Below are 17,132 nucleotides of genomic sequence, written 5' to 3' on the forward strand. Positions count from 1 at the left end.
CTCAATAAATCATGTATATATATCCCTCTGCTAACTTCTTTTTTTTGTTGTACTAATTTTGAGTGAACTTTATCGTTAATTCATTTTAAGTTTGGTTTCCCTTATTGTTCTGGGTTGCTCTTTTGTTTTTAAAATTGTGACTAACTGTAGGCCACTTTGAGTCTTTGTAAGGGATTATACTTTTATACACAAAGAACTCAACATGTTCAGAATACTTCTGAACTGAAAGTGATTTTTTTAAGTTCCATATTTAGAGTAGAGCTAGTTGTAGTAGTAGGGGCTCAAGAATTCCTAGAGGACACAAGTATGGTTTTCTTCTACTTCACTTAAGTTATCAGGAGAAAACAGCTGGGAGTTATTTTCCTGAGCCTGTTTTTTTCCTGAGCTGAAAAAGTTTTTATAGAGTGTTTAACTAGAACACAATCAGTTGATCCTAAAAGGAGTTGCTGTAGTGCCTTTCATGGCTTCTTCAAATTTCCTTTGCTTGGCTCTGTTGACCACAAAGCTGAGAATTCTACCCACTGCCTGTTCTAGTGATGAGCAGGTGATGATGGCACATTGTATGTTACCATGACAATCATTCACCATCCAGTTCTCAAAGCTGTTTTCCTTCTTTTAATTTTTTCTTTCATCTTTCTTTTTTCTTTCTTCCATCTTTTCTTTTTCTTTCTCTTGCTTTCTTTTGGAAAACAATGAATTCTGAGAAATACAGATTTGAGTGCTAAAATATCTAGTTACAATAGAAAGTCTAAAAATTTATTATAATTATTCTTAAAACTGCATTCAGGTGTCTTGAGCTGTTGACTCTATGAGTTCTTTGCCATTTGAAATATATGGTTGCTTTACTTAGGAATGTAAACACAGTTGATATTATGAAGAACCCTTTTTTTTCTCTCAAGCAAGGGCATTCTATAGATTACTCTGAAAAAAAATATTACTTGGGTGTTGGGGTTCAGGGTTCTGAGTCTTCATCTGACAATGAATGGCATGGTACAGAACCTTAAAGAAAGTACTTCACATGGAACTTGCCTATCTGTAGAAATAGGGATGATACAGATGCCTAATGATTATAAAATGCTTTGATGCCTCATATGAAAGAAGATAACTACATGCTTTAGAATTAAATACTTTAAATGGTTGTAATTCCATTACTCTTCATTATTTCTTCGTGAAGCAAATGCGTTTCAGGAATTATAAGACTGTCTTGCAGACAAATATAATAAAGCATACAATTGTTAGTGGACTTAGGAAATTAATAAGGAGTCCAAACCTAAACCTAGGGTTACTGACTTTTAATTCCTTTTAATCAATGTCTTTCCTTGGTTTCTAGTGATCCTTATTTTGTGCTTCACAAAGGAGAATAATGAGATGGATTATTATTATGATTATTATTATTATTAGCAAGAGTAAGGTGTGTTGATTGCTCTATTAGGTCGAAATCCTCTCATCAAATCTGCCTATGTTCAGAAATGCTTATCTAACACAAGAACTCAAATCTCTTTGATCTTTAGTTTTCCCATCTGTAGGGCTTTTATGATTTATTAATAACAGGGCTTTTATGTTGTAATAATATCTACAATGTAAGACATTTTATGAGTATTAGATTAAAAAAGATATAGGTACAAAATGCTTCTCAAACTCTGAGAGTTATATAAATGTAGACTTTATTTTTCTTTTGTTTCTCTCTCTTTTTTTTTTTTTATAGCCACACCCATGGCATATAGAGGCATTCCCAGGCTAGGGGTCTAATCACAGCTGCAGCTGCTGGCCTACACCACAGCCTCAGCAATGTCCGATCCAAGTGGCCTCTGCGACCTACACCACAGCTCACAGCAATGCTGGATCCTTAACCCCCTGAGCGAGGCCAGGGATCAAACCTCCATCCTCATGCATACTAGTTGGTTTTGTTACTGCTGAGCCACAACAAGAACTCCAAGACCTTATTTTTGAAGGTAGTGTGTGGCGAGAATAGAGAGGGCTTTAAATATCAGGCTTACAAGTGTTGTTACTTTGTTAAGCAATGAAGAACCCTTAAAGTTTTCAGAAAAGGCAATGCACAATCCAGGTAGAGCTTGAGGGAGTTGGATCTTGCAGTATCCTATGTGATGAACCAAAAGACTGAAGTGTGTGGTATGGGGATATTTAGAAGACTAGCACAGTAGTGCAAGTGAAAGGTAAAGAAGAGTCTGAACTGGGATAGACTGTCATATTTTTCTCACAAAGACAGGGGGGTATGCAAAATATTCTGTAGAGATAGACTCTATGGAATGGGATAAAAAATGAGGAGGGTGGGTTAAGTAAAGAAAGAATGACAATATGATGTTGAGGGTTCAATCTCAGGTATATGACACAAAAATTAGGAAATCCAGAAGATGGTATTTGGTGTCTATAACAGATGCAAAACTAACTTAGCATATGTTGGCTTGGAGGACTTGTCAGAACATCCCGTTGGTGCCAACAAGCAGACACTAAGAAATACTAAATGATATCAGGAAAGAGATCAGAGGAAAAGTGGTTAGAGAACAAGGAGTGATGTGCAAAGAAGGAACAATAGGACCCCTGAGAATAGGGGACTTTGATGAGAAAATGCTGTAGGGACAGAGGAATATATATATCCTCATATTAAGAGGCTGTGAGAAACTGAGGCTCCAGAAAGGGGTCAGAAGGCAGGGTTAGATAAATAAAAGATGCCAAATAATATGGTGTCATGGATACCAAGGAATGGGACAACTTTATATTTTCATGAAAATGGGTTTCAATAATTTTTAATGCTTTATCAGTGCTCAAGAAGGAAGGGGCTGTGAATAATCCTTAGAAATGCCAATTTTGACATAATTGGTAAGTGGGAGAGGATAGAAATAGTGTTTATCTTCTTCACTGTATCAACATCACCTGGTGATGAATGAAGTAAATGAGCCATTTAAATGAATCTGTAAATGAATGAATGATGAAAACAAGACTCTGAGTGTTCAATTAATGTATTGGGGACAATTAAAATTAGGGAATGTAGACTGCTTTTCTACAATATTTACAACAGCACAAGAGATTATACTTTGGTCATATGTTATCCCGAATAGCTAAAATTTATTTGTAGCTTACTATTATCTCATTCAATCTTCTCAGCCATCCTATGAGGGAGCTACTCCTATTTTCTCCATTTTAAAGTTGAGAAAACTGAGGCATAGAGAGATTAATGTTAGCTGAAGATCACATAGCTGGTCAGAGAAGAAGCTAGGATACATCTTATTGTATCACTTTTCTACTTAAATTCTTCCACAGCTTCAATAGTTAATGCTTACTGTCTCACAGTGTCTGGCACACTGAAGTATTTGTTACCTTCCAAGGATGGAGAAACCAAGACAGAGAAATCAAGTCACTTGCCCCAGATCTCACACAGCTAATTGGTAGTGGAGGAGACCGAGTTTACAGCCAGGCACCCTGTTTCCAGAACCAGTGTTCCTGATCACTATACGAGACAGTCTCAAATTACTTTATGTTTGATATAGCTTCCATGGGGTTGAGCCTAAGTAGGGAATTAATAAAAAGCAGAATAAGATATGGTAAATTGGGAGGAAAAAAGAGCAAAGAATCCAAGTAGTAAGTCTGGTACGAGTGACTGATTCAGAGACATGGTAGATAATCCGAGTTCTTAGAGGAATAGAAGCACTAAATGATGCTGAGGTGTGTTGTGCTATTGGATGAATGAAGATGAGTAGAAATAGATCATTAAAGTTGAGTATTTTAAGACTTATGAGACTAAAGTGTTTAAAGGTTGAATGAGAAGAGCTTCAGGAAACAAACCCAGGGAAGGGAGACTTCTTTAATCCCAGAAGAGTGTCTCAGAATTATTGGTGATACACATGTTTATATATCGGTGGTACACACATGACGGAGGATGATCCTCTTGGAATTTATCTATGGAAGATGTTAAATCCCATTTTTGTTTCTTCCAATTCTAGAGCTTTGAGTTAAAAGAAGTTCTTCTGGATATGAATTATGCATAGGATATACTTAAAAAATAATCCTTCTACAGAGCTTAGTTCCAAGCCATGCATGTAGTAAATATTCAGTATTCATATGCATAGTGAGGACTGTGCCTAGTGGCAGGTTTCTTTCCTGAGGAAAATGTTATATCTGGTACCCTACCTTCATTCATACTTTCTTCAAAGATGTTGGTGAATGATGTTCCTAAGGGAAGTCATTTGAAGGACATGTATTTAGTTCAGAGGTCATAGATTTGGTTTGGAATTTTAACTGTCAAGGTTAAAGGTCTCATGGATAACAGGAGATATTGTATGTTCTGGTATTCCATTCAAATGGGACTCCCCTAGAACTTGGTATCATGCTGTAGCACTGTTTTAAGGCCTAACCTAGAAAAACCAGAAGTTCTTCTTATTGCTTGGGAATTTCTTGTACTGCTTCCTTGTACAGCTGCATTTAACCTGTGACTATGGCTATTGGATTGTGGATTGTGATAAGAAATACAGTAAGCATCACTGGTAGCTATAGCTGAAAAGACATAGCCTCATTCTAAGGCAAGAACAGCATTTGGGATTCATTATTCTTACCAGCTGGATTTTTCCCCTCCACACACACAGACATGCACATGTGTGTCCATGCACACCCATCCCCTCTCCTCCATGAATCTTCTCCTTAAAAACAGACATTTTTCAAAGGCAGATTGCACATCAGGATACATATAGGACCCAGTGAGATATAAAACACAATTCTTCTTCAACAGGAACCATTTCTTTGGATTCTGATTCATTACTGGTTCAGTAAGTTAGGGAATGAGGAGCTAAAAAGCAAAAATGAGCACCATTTTCACATAACAGACAGGCAACTTCCATAGACTTTTGTGTCCTTCACAGATTTTATTCCCCCTCTTTGAAACTTTGGCAGATACAGTTTTTAACTCTGCTGTATTAGCCTCTGTGATAACCCAGGGAGGGTCGGTCTACAACTGCCTCTTGGATTACAAGAGAACAGAAGTTAGAGTCAGACTAATAGCATGTGGGGAGTTCAGTGCTTTTGCTGCTTTGAAGCCTATCTGTCAATTTTTCTTAAAATACACACATACATACACTGCCTTGGGTCCTTTCGCGGCCTGATTAATGTGGCTCTTTTCCTGTAAGGCTAACACATGCTGCACTTGCCTTGTTTCTAGCTGCCAAGCCCCTCTGGTGTTGCCTGAATTGTACCTGGTTCTTTCCGACAAATTATTGTGATGATTAGGAAAGTTTGATGATATATCATTTTTTTTTTGGATTCCAGACCTCCTGTCAGATAATAGAGTCAGAAGTGTAGGGCTTCGGCAGTTATTCCATATCAATGCTCTGAGTTCAAATAAAGTGTCAGGATGACTAAGTACAAGGGATTTGTGGAATGCTTTAATGTTGCCTCATTTCAAATCACTTCATAAGCAGCCTGGTAATGAGCTCAATAAATTCTGTTGGAGGAGAAAAAAAAAAAAAGCCCTGTATCCACTACAGAAAAAGTAGGTTGCTATTTTATAATTAGGCCTCTGGGCTGGTGGGAAGGAGTCTTATTTCCTGTTTGAAATCCACTTTGTTAGCTCTGTGATGTGGAGATGGCTAAATGAGTATGAAATATTATAATTAAGGACATCACAAGCTGTTTATCTTATCAGCAGTGTTTTTCCTTAAAGGCTGCCTCATTGACCACTCGTGTATTATAACTGCTTTTTTTCTGTGCTTTGCCAGTTGTAACCCACAGAGGTTTATTTGGCTCTGAGGGGGAAAAAGGAGATATGAACAGCAGACCAGCAACCAGAAGTCATGAGAGAGACGGAAATTGCTTTTATTTTGCCTGGATCAGGCATTCTTTTCATTAACATCAATGAGCTGTTTGTTTATGGAAATAAAGGAGTTTATCCAAACTTGACTAAATGTGGTGGAAGCATGCTGTCCAGAGCCAGGCTGGGAGGTGCTGTTCTGGACATTCCGCCAAGCACCATGTTTTTGTTTCAGGGCTAAGGGAGAAAGCCAGTCCTATTTTGGACAATGAGAACTGGTTTGCTCTTGATTGAGTGGCAAGCAAATGGCCAGATCTGAAGTCCCCACTGTGATTTGAAAGGCTCCATATTATGATAATCTTTTGACCTGCTAACTTTCTTATTTTCACTCACTAGTGGGAGGGCGAGTCCTGCTCCCCTATAATAGACTGAAATGACAATTCTCACCAGGTTCTTCTGCAAAGGTCTGCATAGCGGTTACTTGCCTAGTAAGCCACGTGGCTGAACTGAAAGATCAAATCACATATTCATAACACCTTGCCTTAGTGGTGATTTCTAAAAGATCTCAGTTCTCAGAAAACACAGGAAGAGCTAGTGTGTTTGGGAGGATGGACTCAGTGTATCTGGATAGTCAGCAGTAGTTGGCCCTTGGCAAGATGAGAGAAGGTGACAAGTTTTTCTCCTGAATTCCATCCACAACCTGTCTTGACCCTGGAATTTGAAGCCCCTTTCATATTCATGCTCCCTCCACAAGTTCTCCATCAAAATCCTTTTGAAAGAGTATATAACAAGCACGTTTACAAGGTAGTGGCACACTCAAGTCACATTGGATGTGCTGAGATTGTCTAATATGGTTCCTATGATACTCAGGGCTCTGCTCATGTCTCTTTATACTCTGTCCCCAAGCAGCTCTTTGGCCGTGTCCCCAAGCTCCCAGCCAAGGCATCAGTGGAGAATTAAATCCATCTTGCACCTAGTTCACCCAGCCCTGCACTATGGACAGGCTTGGATTTGCCTGGGGGCATGGATTGCTTTTACTAATTTACTGCCCACAGAGGATGCCTGTGTAATTTCCACAAAAGCGACACATGAGATAGAGATGGGCCTCATAGTATTTCCTCCAAAGAAAAAAGAAAGGAATCTGTAATCATAGCCTTTCTGTTATCACAGAGGTTATTCAAAAACTAGGACTCCTGAAATAACCTCATATAGACAGAAGTGAACTTTGTCTGCACACATAATTAGGAAACAAACATGTCTGTGCACCATGTTACATTGAACTATAGCCATATTCTAGAGCAGGGACTAGTGACCTTTTTCTGTAAAGAGTCAGACATTAAATATTTTAGGATTCCACCACTGCAACTCAGTATTCAGATTTGTGTGTATGGCAAGGAAGTAGCCATAGATAGGATACATAAATAAATGGGTGTGGCTTTGTTCCAATTAAAACTTTATGGATGCTACAATTTACATTTCATGTAATTGTCACATGTCATTATTTTAAAATGTAATAACCAGTAGTTAGCTGAAACCCATTCCAAAGTAACTTTGAAGTAAGGTCTCGTTCTTTCCTGGGAACTGGGCTGGTCTAGGATCAGGGCTCCAGCTGAATAAGCACTGTAACCCCACTGCCATAGGTTAAGATGCTGTTAGATTATCAAAGGAGAAAATGACAAAGGGATGACTTGCCCCAAAGCCTAATTTTTATTAAGTTTTATATGCACTGAGTTGTTTTTAGGTAGGAAAGCATATTAAATATTACCACTGAAAATGCAGGAGAGGCCACCCCTTCATTGAGATCTACTCGTTCAGAAGTCACGCTAACTTAAATACTAGGGCTGAGCCTTATTTGATGTTAGCAGATTTTTTTTTTCACTCATTTATTTGTTAATTGGTCAGCAAATAAACACTGAGCTCCTACTTTGCCCTTAAGGTGGGGCAAAGTGCAAATCGTGGGAGGCAGGTATGAAATTCTAAGAATTCCCAGAACAAAGCATTCCAAAGGGAGAGTGGAACAGCTACAGAAGGCCGGGAAACAGCAACCAACAGAACGTGGCTTCTGGGTTTGCCCTGTGAGCAAATGTGGCCTTGCACCCTAGGAGGTGAAGAGGTGGGCTCCCAGGTGACAGCAGAATGTAAAAAGCAACTGGAAGCCACCCACCAAAACATAGCTTTCAAATGTGCATATGGAGCTTTTAGCCACAGAAACCAAGATTTTAGCAGCTCAGTGTTCTAGGATGAAGGACAGTTACTTTATATGCACATTTGTCGATGAACTTAGATTCAAATCTTTTTCTCTTTCCTCCCGAGATTTTAATATTTTTACCAAGCCCCTCTTCCCATCTGTAGTTGATTCACTGCTTTTTCTGCGGTGCTTGATCCATTTCTTCATTATTTGGGACAGCTACTCTGAAGTAACACTCTGTCACCACTGCACTCCATCGTTACCACACCTCACACAAGGGTAGAATTCCCTGAAGGAGAAATTTCTAATTCCCCCTTGAGTTTTCAATGGGAACATTAATTGAACTGAAAAAGATAAGAGCTAATGTGACTTATTGCAGTCAGCCAGAGTTCTGGCAGTCCTAACAGCAATGAAACACATCGGGGCCAAAAAAAATTATTCTGGCTTCAGAGGGCCAAAACATCTGGATGAAACATGAAATATAAAACATGAAAAATGGAGTCAACTGTCCAGGTCTTTTGTCTGCCAAGTGACAAGCATGTTATATACGCTGATTTAGCTGCCTTAAAACCTACATGAAAATCTATTTAGAATGAGGTAGTAACATAAATGAATTAACTCGAACATTTGTGCAAGTCTTCATATTTCTAAGTATTTTTTTTTCACATACTGCATTTGACTAAAATTTCATAACTACATGGTACAGTACTAACATCAATTCCACTTTACAGGTGTGGTGACTGAGGGTCAGGGTGTGGAGGAAGCTGCCCCAATTCAATTGGCCGGAAGTCCAGGCATGGGCTGAGATTTCAGTCTGTCTAAGTCAGAAGTTCTTTTGGTTATACTCTGTTATCTTCGTATTTGGCAAAATTGCACTAAGGCTGCCATTAACTCCCTATGTGAGTGTGTTTAAAGAAACTACGCTGTAGAAGTCACAGTCTTTGATGAATTGCTGTTATTTGCACAGTCTTTCCTTAGGAGCCCCACCTCCATACCCCACAAGCTCTCTGCTGTCCTTGTCCCCCAAATGTAACATCCTAGGCCAAGATTTTCTGTTGCTGCCTGATTCGCCTCTTTCCCCAGAACTTAAGTGATATGCCATGTTGTTTAGTTTCTGAATCACAAAACATTCAGCAAAGCTGAATGTCTCATATAGTTTAGGCAGACCTACCCTCCCTCCACGTTGGATGAGGTGATTTATCACTGTGGGCAGATGTATAATTATTATCATTCCTAATGAGACAGAGACACACTCTTGATGTCTGATGTGATTCTGCCAAATAATTTAACATGGTGCAGTTTAAAAAAATGACATGGATCATATATTTGGTTAGTGGTCTGTGAGGGAACCAAAGTCAGTCTAATGGGGGCTTCCTGCAGCCTTGTGTGAGAATGTTTATTTTAAAGAGGCGAAAACGTGTTCATGAGAATGTGGTGATGCTTAATTGCTTTCCAAATCTAGAATAAATATTTACCTAGAGAAAATTCTCCGAATATTAAAGCAACTATCTCTCTCACAAACCAGAGAAGAACAACAAACCACAGGCTGTGGGCTGTCAGGGAGGCCAGCTGGCCAGCGTTGGCCCTTTCATGCACCTTCTTGTATCTCTACTGATACTCTCTCCATACTAACATCCTGTAGGATTTCTTCCCTCCCCTTACATACTTGGACAAAAAGGATGAAAATTTTGATTTAAAAGAAAAATTGGCAAAACCAAAAAAGATACAATGTTGGGTTTCTCCTAATCTTCTCCTTTTTTCCTCATCCCGAGTCCCACTTTCTCCACAGGGAAATCTGAGAGATCATGGTTGCTAAAGATACAAAAGGATATGAACTACATCCTTGTGTTAAGTAGAGATATTTTCTGAGGCCAGTTGAGGTTTTGCTTAAGTCACTGATTCACTCAACAAACCTTGTCTGATTACTATAGAGCAATCACTGTGCTAAGCATGGGCATGTATCTAACTCCACACACCACCCCTAGAATGGATAAGCAAGTCAGAGCCCAGCAGGGCAGGCAAACACATATGTTAAATAATTAACAACTAGATTATGGGAAGGGATGTGCCAGGCTTTATTAAACCATATGGGAAGCAAATCTAACCCAGACAAAGGAGAGTAAGCAAGGCTCCTTAGAGGTGAGTAAGATATATACTTATTTTAAAATTTTATTTTATTAAAGTATAGTTGATTTACAATGCTGTGTTAATTTCTGCTGTATAGCAATGCAATTCAGTTACACATATGTATGTTCTTTTTCATGTTCTTTTCCATTATGGTTTATCACAGGATACTGAATGTAGTTCCCTGTGCTATACAGTAGGACCTTGTTATTTATTCATCCTATAGACTAGTTTGCACCTGCTAATCCCAAGCTCCCAATCCATTCCTCCCCCACCCCCTCTTCCTTGGCAGCCACAGGTCTGTTCTCTATAAGACATGTTCTTTTAATGGGGGGCTCCTAATTTCCTGTCTCCTGTCATCCAGGAGCTTCCCAGTGGGTACTTTGTGTTTGCAATTTCTCTCCTCTCTTGTTCTACTCTTGGCTCTCTGGGCTGTGTCTTCTCTCAATCCTGCTAACAGAGAAGCAGACACCTGAGCTGTTGATGTGGCCATGTCTCCTGTGCCAGTGCTGTTATCTCTGAGACCGAAGCCACCATCTCTGGTCTACAAGGGGCTGACACTGACCTAGCACAGGAGTGGGGGCTGAATAAAAGTTGCTGAGTTGAACCGATTGCTGATCCCATCACTTTCTTCCAGACTTGATTCTGCCATATTGCTGATTCTAAATTATGGCTTTTCACCCCTGTTCATGCAGTAGGCTATTCCCTATCCCACTGTCAGAAAAGCTGTCTATTGGTTCTTTTTCCCCATGGAAATCACTCTCTTAGTTTTCCAGTTAGGTATTCTCTCTTTGGGATCTAGAGGTATCTGATCAGTGGAATCCCCTTCTGCTGTAGTCAGGAGAAAAATCAATAACTAAAAGCCTCACTTTTGGCCCTGAAGCATTGTCTTTGGACAGTGCTTGGGTGAGGCTCTCTTTCTAAGGATAATTCATTCTCAACACTGTATCTTAGTCTCTCATACAAATAAAACTAGCAGCTTTGTGAGCCAGTCCTCCAGATCTGCTCTGACACATGGGAATCCTCCAGAGAGCACAGCTTACAATAAAATAAAAAAGTGTAAGAAGAAAAAATAGAAAAAGTACAGGATGGCAGGGTACAAAGTTGATGTGGAGAGCAGAGAACCATCCCTCCCTAACTTAACCACCATTCCAGGTTCCCTGACTCAGCTTCTTAAATACTATGTTTTTGCCCAAAGGGAGTAGCTTCTCAGTGGAACGTCTGTACGACACCCATTGGTGTTGGGTCTTTTCCCCTCCTTGGGTCACTGTGCAAACCAACTGATGCAAATCTGCTTTAACTTCATGAAAAAAACAAAGGGTGCATGGAATTGTGGCCAGCCATGCTCCTTGTGAGGTGCTGAGAAAGAATGATACCTGCTAGCTAAGAGGATTGCTCCTCTGGAGGTTTAACTTTTTGCTAGGGAGGGTCTGGTCTTTGGTGAAGCTTCAAAATAGTCTGTCATTTAGAATATTTCAGTGTTTACCAATGCTATTTTAATTTAGTGCTCAAAGATGGCCTGCAATTAAACATTGGTGATTACTTTTTAACAAAATATTTATTTATATACTTTTTTCACTTTTTAAAGTTTTATTGATTACAGTTGATTTACAATGTTATGATGATTTTCTGCTATACAACAAAGTGATTCAGTTTTGCATATACACACCTCCATTCTTTTTCAGATTCTTTTCCCACATAAATTATCACAGAATATTGGGTAGAGCTCCCTGTGCTACACGACAGGCCCCCCTTTGGCCAATCATTCCTTATACTTCAGTGTGCATATGCCAATCCCAAACCCCCAGTCTACCCCCTGACCTGTCCCCCTTTGGTAACCATATGCTTGTTTTCAAAGTCTGTGAGTCTGTTTCTATTCTGTAAATAAGTTCATTTGTATTTTTTTTTTTAGATTCCACACATAAGTGATATCATATGATGTTGTCTTTCACTGTCTATAACTTCACTTAGTATGATAATCTCTAGGTCTATTTATTTATATATTTTGACCTTAATGATTTCTATTTCCAAGTACCTAGAACCCTTGGCTTGAGTGACTCCTCTCATTTTAGAATTGATCTCTTTTCAGTCCTCTGAATACAAACTGGCATGTTTTAGATGCACAATAGGTGTTTGTCCAATTGCACTGAATAAAATTTGGAATTATATCCTTCACCAGCTTAAACCCTTGGATTTTCAAGGAATAGATCCTTGTAGCTCAGCCATGTTTTTGCTACTAAATAAGAACATCTAACCTGGAAACAGTTGCTGTCTTTTTATTATTTTTCGTGTTGATACTTTTCTTACTCTGTGGGCTACCTTTTTAGTACCGCCCATTGGGAAATATTTTTCTTTAGCATAGTATCTTAATAGCCATCAAGGTTGCTTATTCAGGGTTTTCCAATGCCTAGCGTGAGGGGGAATTGTAACGTAGTAAATATCATGTGGGTGAAGTGACTGCATTTTAAAAAAATCCGTCACTGACTGAATTTTTTTAGCTATCATTTACTTTGATAATATACAGTTGCAATCTCCCTTAGGAATTTGATTTCTGATAGACCAAAACACTTTTCCTGATGGATTATAATTTGGAATTTAAATAAAGTCCCTTTAAAGAAATCTATATCTGAATTTGGAAGGCAGAGTTTTATAATTTCAAACCCATTAGTTCATTTTCAGCAGCTCCTTGTTTGATTAAGCTCATTAGTCTGGGTATATGGGGGAAAGTCATTGTAACTGAATTAATATTGTATAAAACAATTATTGTTTCTTATTGGCTTCCCTTTCAATGCATTCTCCTAGGTGACTCTTTCACTATTAAAGAAACACATCCAAACACAGCCTTCATCTTGTGCAAAGCACAGCATGACAGACTATATATTTTTGCTGTAGTTCAAGTTATTTTTTTATACTTCATTTATTTTCAATATTATTTTTCCTTATACAACCATTATTTAAACAATATTGTTACATTTATTTATTTTATCACCATCCTTTCATTCCTCAAAAGCTTCGAAGCAGCTTATAGTAATACATGTAGTGCTACGTAATGCATACTTCATCACTGGGCAAAGTTATTAAGAATCTGCCAAATTAATTCAATGCTGATAAATTTTGGAAAGATAGCAAATGCCTTTCATAGTTGAGAATTTCTGCCATTCATACTTTTGAGCTTTTAGATCACTATGCCATTTTTTTTTTTTCCCACCAAAGTAAGAAATCATTGTGGCAGGTAAGAGTTTACAAATGGCTAATTATAGACAATTCCTGATTATCCTTGGGGGAGTCATTGCTGATTATCTTCTGCAAATCTTGCTTCTGAGTTCTATTGACATTCAAACAGAATGGGCTATAAAGTCATTTGTGGTTATTACTCAATACCTTTTGTCTAATTTCCCTTTCCCATGTAGCCTATCACCCAGCAGGAGGTCTTTTATGCCAAAACACTTAATTACTTCCCCCAAATCAGTGAAGGTTAAAAACAAAACAAAACAAAACACAAAAGCAGCAGAAAAAACAAATATGACATATTTATAGCCTTTCACCCTGATTCATGATTTGTTTTTACCTGTCTGACTTGAGGCTACTTGCAGAACACAAAGGAAGCTACAGCTGTTTTGAAGTCACAGCAAATCTAAGATATTACCTGCTGTCCTATTCGTGGGGTCCCCGCCATGTTGGGGGGGGTCATGAGAACATTATTTGGGGAAGAGATATACTATATTTTCTGCAGGTGCTACAAAATGACGTATGCCTTCTGTGTTTACGTAAGGAAGGGAAAAGAGAGAAAACATATTTTATTTGTATCTGCCTATAGTGTGCATTATATTTTTATACATTTATGAAAATAAAATAATTTGATTAAATGCAATCCATGCCCTCTGTGTGCAAATGATCAAGACCCGCCTCTACCTATAGTCTTACCCATGATCTGATGCTTGCGTCTTTATAGATCTAGAGCAGATAAAACCCACTGGGTGCATGTACATCTTCATTCTCCAATACCAGAATATTTTTCCTCAAATGAATCCCATTTTTTTCCTTGCAGTTCTGAAGCATTGCTGGGTAAAAGTCAAGGACATCTTCTGGACTAAAAGGTAAGCTTTTTATATTTAAACAAAGATTCATATCCTAGCCCCAACCCATGAAAAAACAAAAACAAAAACGTTTTGTTTCTCTTTGCAATGTTGCACATTCTGAGTTTCCCATGAATGTTCCTATGAAAGGGGGAAATCCCCCTCACCATCAAAGCTTTAGTTGCAAATACATTGTTGGTTTGGATGCTGTTATTGCAGCTGACCTCCTCTTCCTGTTTCTAGAAGGACCATGTGACTCTCGGAAGGTAACTCTTTAAGAGTATTTCTACTTCACCTGTGAGAAGATGTAATGTATTTCATCATTAGACTCCTGTGGAAATATACAATGAAAGTAGGGGATCTGGTTAGCGCCAGAGGCAAAGTACTACTAACTCATCCCAAAAGATTGCTTTTTGATTAAGGGGCTCTTGCTGTAAGGTGCTCAGCCTTTCTTGTAGCTGATATGAACTACTATTCTTGGCTATATAACTTACATTGAACATCTGATTTTTTTTTTTTTTTGAAGAAACAGCAATTATATTTAGGAGTCCTCATGTGAGGTGTAATTCCGTGAAAATTTCAAATAGAATGTAATAAGTGAACCCAACACTGTGGCTTAGAGTAAGGCAGAAATTCATAAGGGAGAGAGGGTGGTGGGGGAAGATAGGGTAATTCTGTCCCCAAATATTTCATGGATGAATGGGACCATGTCAAAGTTAATTCAGACTCAAAATCTTCCTTGCTTTATTTAAGAAAATGAAAGGTAGTCAAATGAATAGCGGAGCTTCAGAAACAGATAACTTTTTTCTTCTCTTTCACATACCCTGAAGAGTTAAAATAGCTTGCCCTGAGTTTTTTGCTTTTTGGTTTTTTTGGAAAGGTGAAGGAATTGAAAAGGAGTGGGGGTAAGCCAAGGGCACCTATATAATTTATTGTCCAAGCCGGGACACTTTTGGAGCTAAAGGAACTCTATTAATAATTACACCAGATAAATGGTATAAATCTGGACTCTCATAGGCAAACAGAGATGTTTGGTGACCCCTAGGAGATACAATTAATAGGTCTTTATGTCCCTGGTCTTGTAGCCTTGCTGTGACCATGAGCTCGCAGTAGAAACATCATTTCTATTGAAGGCTTTTTTTCCCCCAAGGTTTTGATCACAAACTGTCTGTGTTGTAGGCAATCTCAATTACACTTTGTGGTAGGGTAGGTTTTCTGTTCTTGGCATTCTGTTATTAGATTAACAAGCAGTTTATTGTTTCTTTTGTATGTGGGCTTTTCATATTTGGTACAATTGAAATGTGAAAAAAAGAAAAAAAGTATTTAATAGGACAGCCAAAAAAGAACATCAATTCCCACTATTTGAATTATCTCTCACTGTTAGCTGTCTTTTGTTCTTCAGAGCCTGTCTATCTATGAATCCTGCCTCTTTTCTTTTCATCATGATATTGTTTTCTCATTTTCACTGGGGAAGGAAAAAGGCAGAAAGAAATTTGTTGTAATTGTCTTATAAAAATCCTAGTGATTTTTCTTTCATAGTAGGGCTTTCTCAAGAATGGAATGTATGATTAGTCCACAATCTTGGCCTAACATGATAGCCTTTGATGCCTCTCAAACAAAGTTTGAAATGGAAGAGATCAATTTTAAGCAAGAGTGATTGTGTGCTAACATTAGGAAAACATACGCTTTGGTTCCATTCATCAGCTCTAAGAGCTTTTAGACGGCAGTTTGCTGTTGCATTTATTAAAAATAAGACTGCCATGTAAATGATGAGAAAGGTCACTTGAGGAAAGAAAACTAGGAATCAAGCTATAAAGTGCTAATATAATTTAAAAATTCTGTATAGTCAGATTTTTTGCAGGCATTTTGGACATATTATGTTTGTTAGAGAGCAAGAAAACCAGCCAGTAACCAAAAACAGTTAGTCATTCACCAATTATTAAGAACTCATAAAATGCCAGACCCCGTGCCAAATAAAGTCTTTATACACCTTACTTCATTTAATCCTTACAGAATCCTATTCTAGGAATGATTTCTGTATCAGAGATGGAAAAAAAAAAAATCAAAACTCCCAGAAGGCAAATTGCTGGATCAAGTTCACAGAGCTAGGAAGCAAAATGAAATTCAGACTGAGGTTATATTTAAACTGGTACAACAATTTACTATTTATCTGTGAGAGGATTTAGGTAGAATTTTTAAAAGGCCAAAGCATGCTTTTTGTAAGTAGTTTCTTATCTGTATTACTGAATACTGGCTATGTACTCTAAACCCCATCATTTTAGTCATTTACAAAATCTTTAAGGAAGTAAATGGTAAGAGAAGTTAGTGTGCCACCAAATATTTCACCTTTACCTTATTATTCAGTTGCACAATCTCCTTTCCTGTCTTCCTGACACACACAGGATGTCCCCTGTGTAAGGAAAAGTGATAAAGAAAGCATGCTATCCCAGGTTCCCTAGCTCTTAACACCTCTCTGATCATTCTTTCCTCTGGAATGGCAGTTCTCTACTCACCTTTCCAATCATCTTTTTCCATAAAGATCCTGAGAACCCCTCCTCCTTCAAAGACCCATCAGCATGGTAACTCTCATCAATGAGAGTGTTGAACTGGGAGTTCCTGTTGTGGCTCAGCAGTAATGAACCCTGACTAGAATTCATGAGGATGTGGGTTTGATCCTTGGCCCTGCTCCGTGGGTTAAGAATCTGGTGGTGCCTGAGCTGTGGTGTAGGTCTCGGTTGCAGCTCAGATCCAGCATGGCTATAGCACAGGCTAGCAGCTGCAGCTCTGATTTGACCCCAAGCCTGGAAACTTCCATGAAGAAAACTGGAAATCAGAAAGAAAAGAAAATGTTTAATAATGAATTTCTAAATTCCTAAACTCTGTTATAGAAAATAATGAAAATATACTGATGGCATTTGGGGTGATGGCTTATACAAACAGTGATTGAGTATGAATTTCACCCTGGGAAGACCAATTACAAAACAGAGCT

The 17,132-nt window shown here is 38.3% G+C and overlaps 1 protein-coding gene and 1 long non-coding RNA gene across 2 annotated transcripts in view; both read left to right on the plus strand.

Moving 5' to 3' along the window:
• LOC146406111 (uncharacterized) overlaps positions 1-17,035 on the plus strand; it is a 284,015-nt gene extending 266,980 nt beyond the window's left edge. Inside the window, exon 6 of the long non-coding RNA XR_014805995.1 lies at positions 14,116-17,035. This is a non-coding gene — a long non-coding RNA (uncharacterized LOC146406111). The remainder of the gene's footprint in view (positions 1-14,115) is intronic.
• LOC106508895 (uncharacterized) overlaps positions 1-17,132 on the plus strand; it is a 97,016-nt gene that overhangs the window by 76,199 nt on the left and 3,685 nt on the right. The window contains exons 2-3 of the mRNA XM_084960377.1: positions 14,076-14,164; positions 14,387-14,409. Coding sequence (XP_084816503.1) covers positions 14,076-14,164; positions 14,387-14,399 — 102 coding nt within the window. The 3' untranslated portion in view covers positions 14,400-14,409. The remainder of the gene's footprint in view (positions 1-14,075; positions 14,165-14,386; positions 14,410-17,132) is intronic.

Source organism: Sus scrofa, chromosome 1, assembly GCF_054392235.1.
Source record: "Sus scrofa isolate SSC_HxYL_T2T_F1_AM1 chromosome 1, Sscrofa_HxYL_maternal_Yorkshire_Landrace_v2.0, whole genome shotgun sequence".
Lineage (NCBI taxonomy): Eukaryota > Metazoa > Chordata > Mammalia > Artiodactyla > Suidae > Sus > Sus scrofa.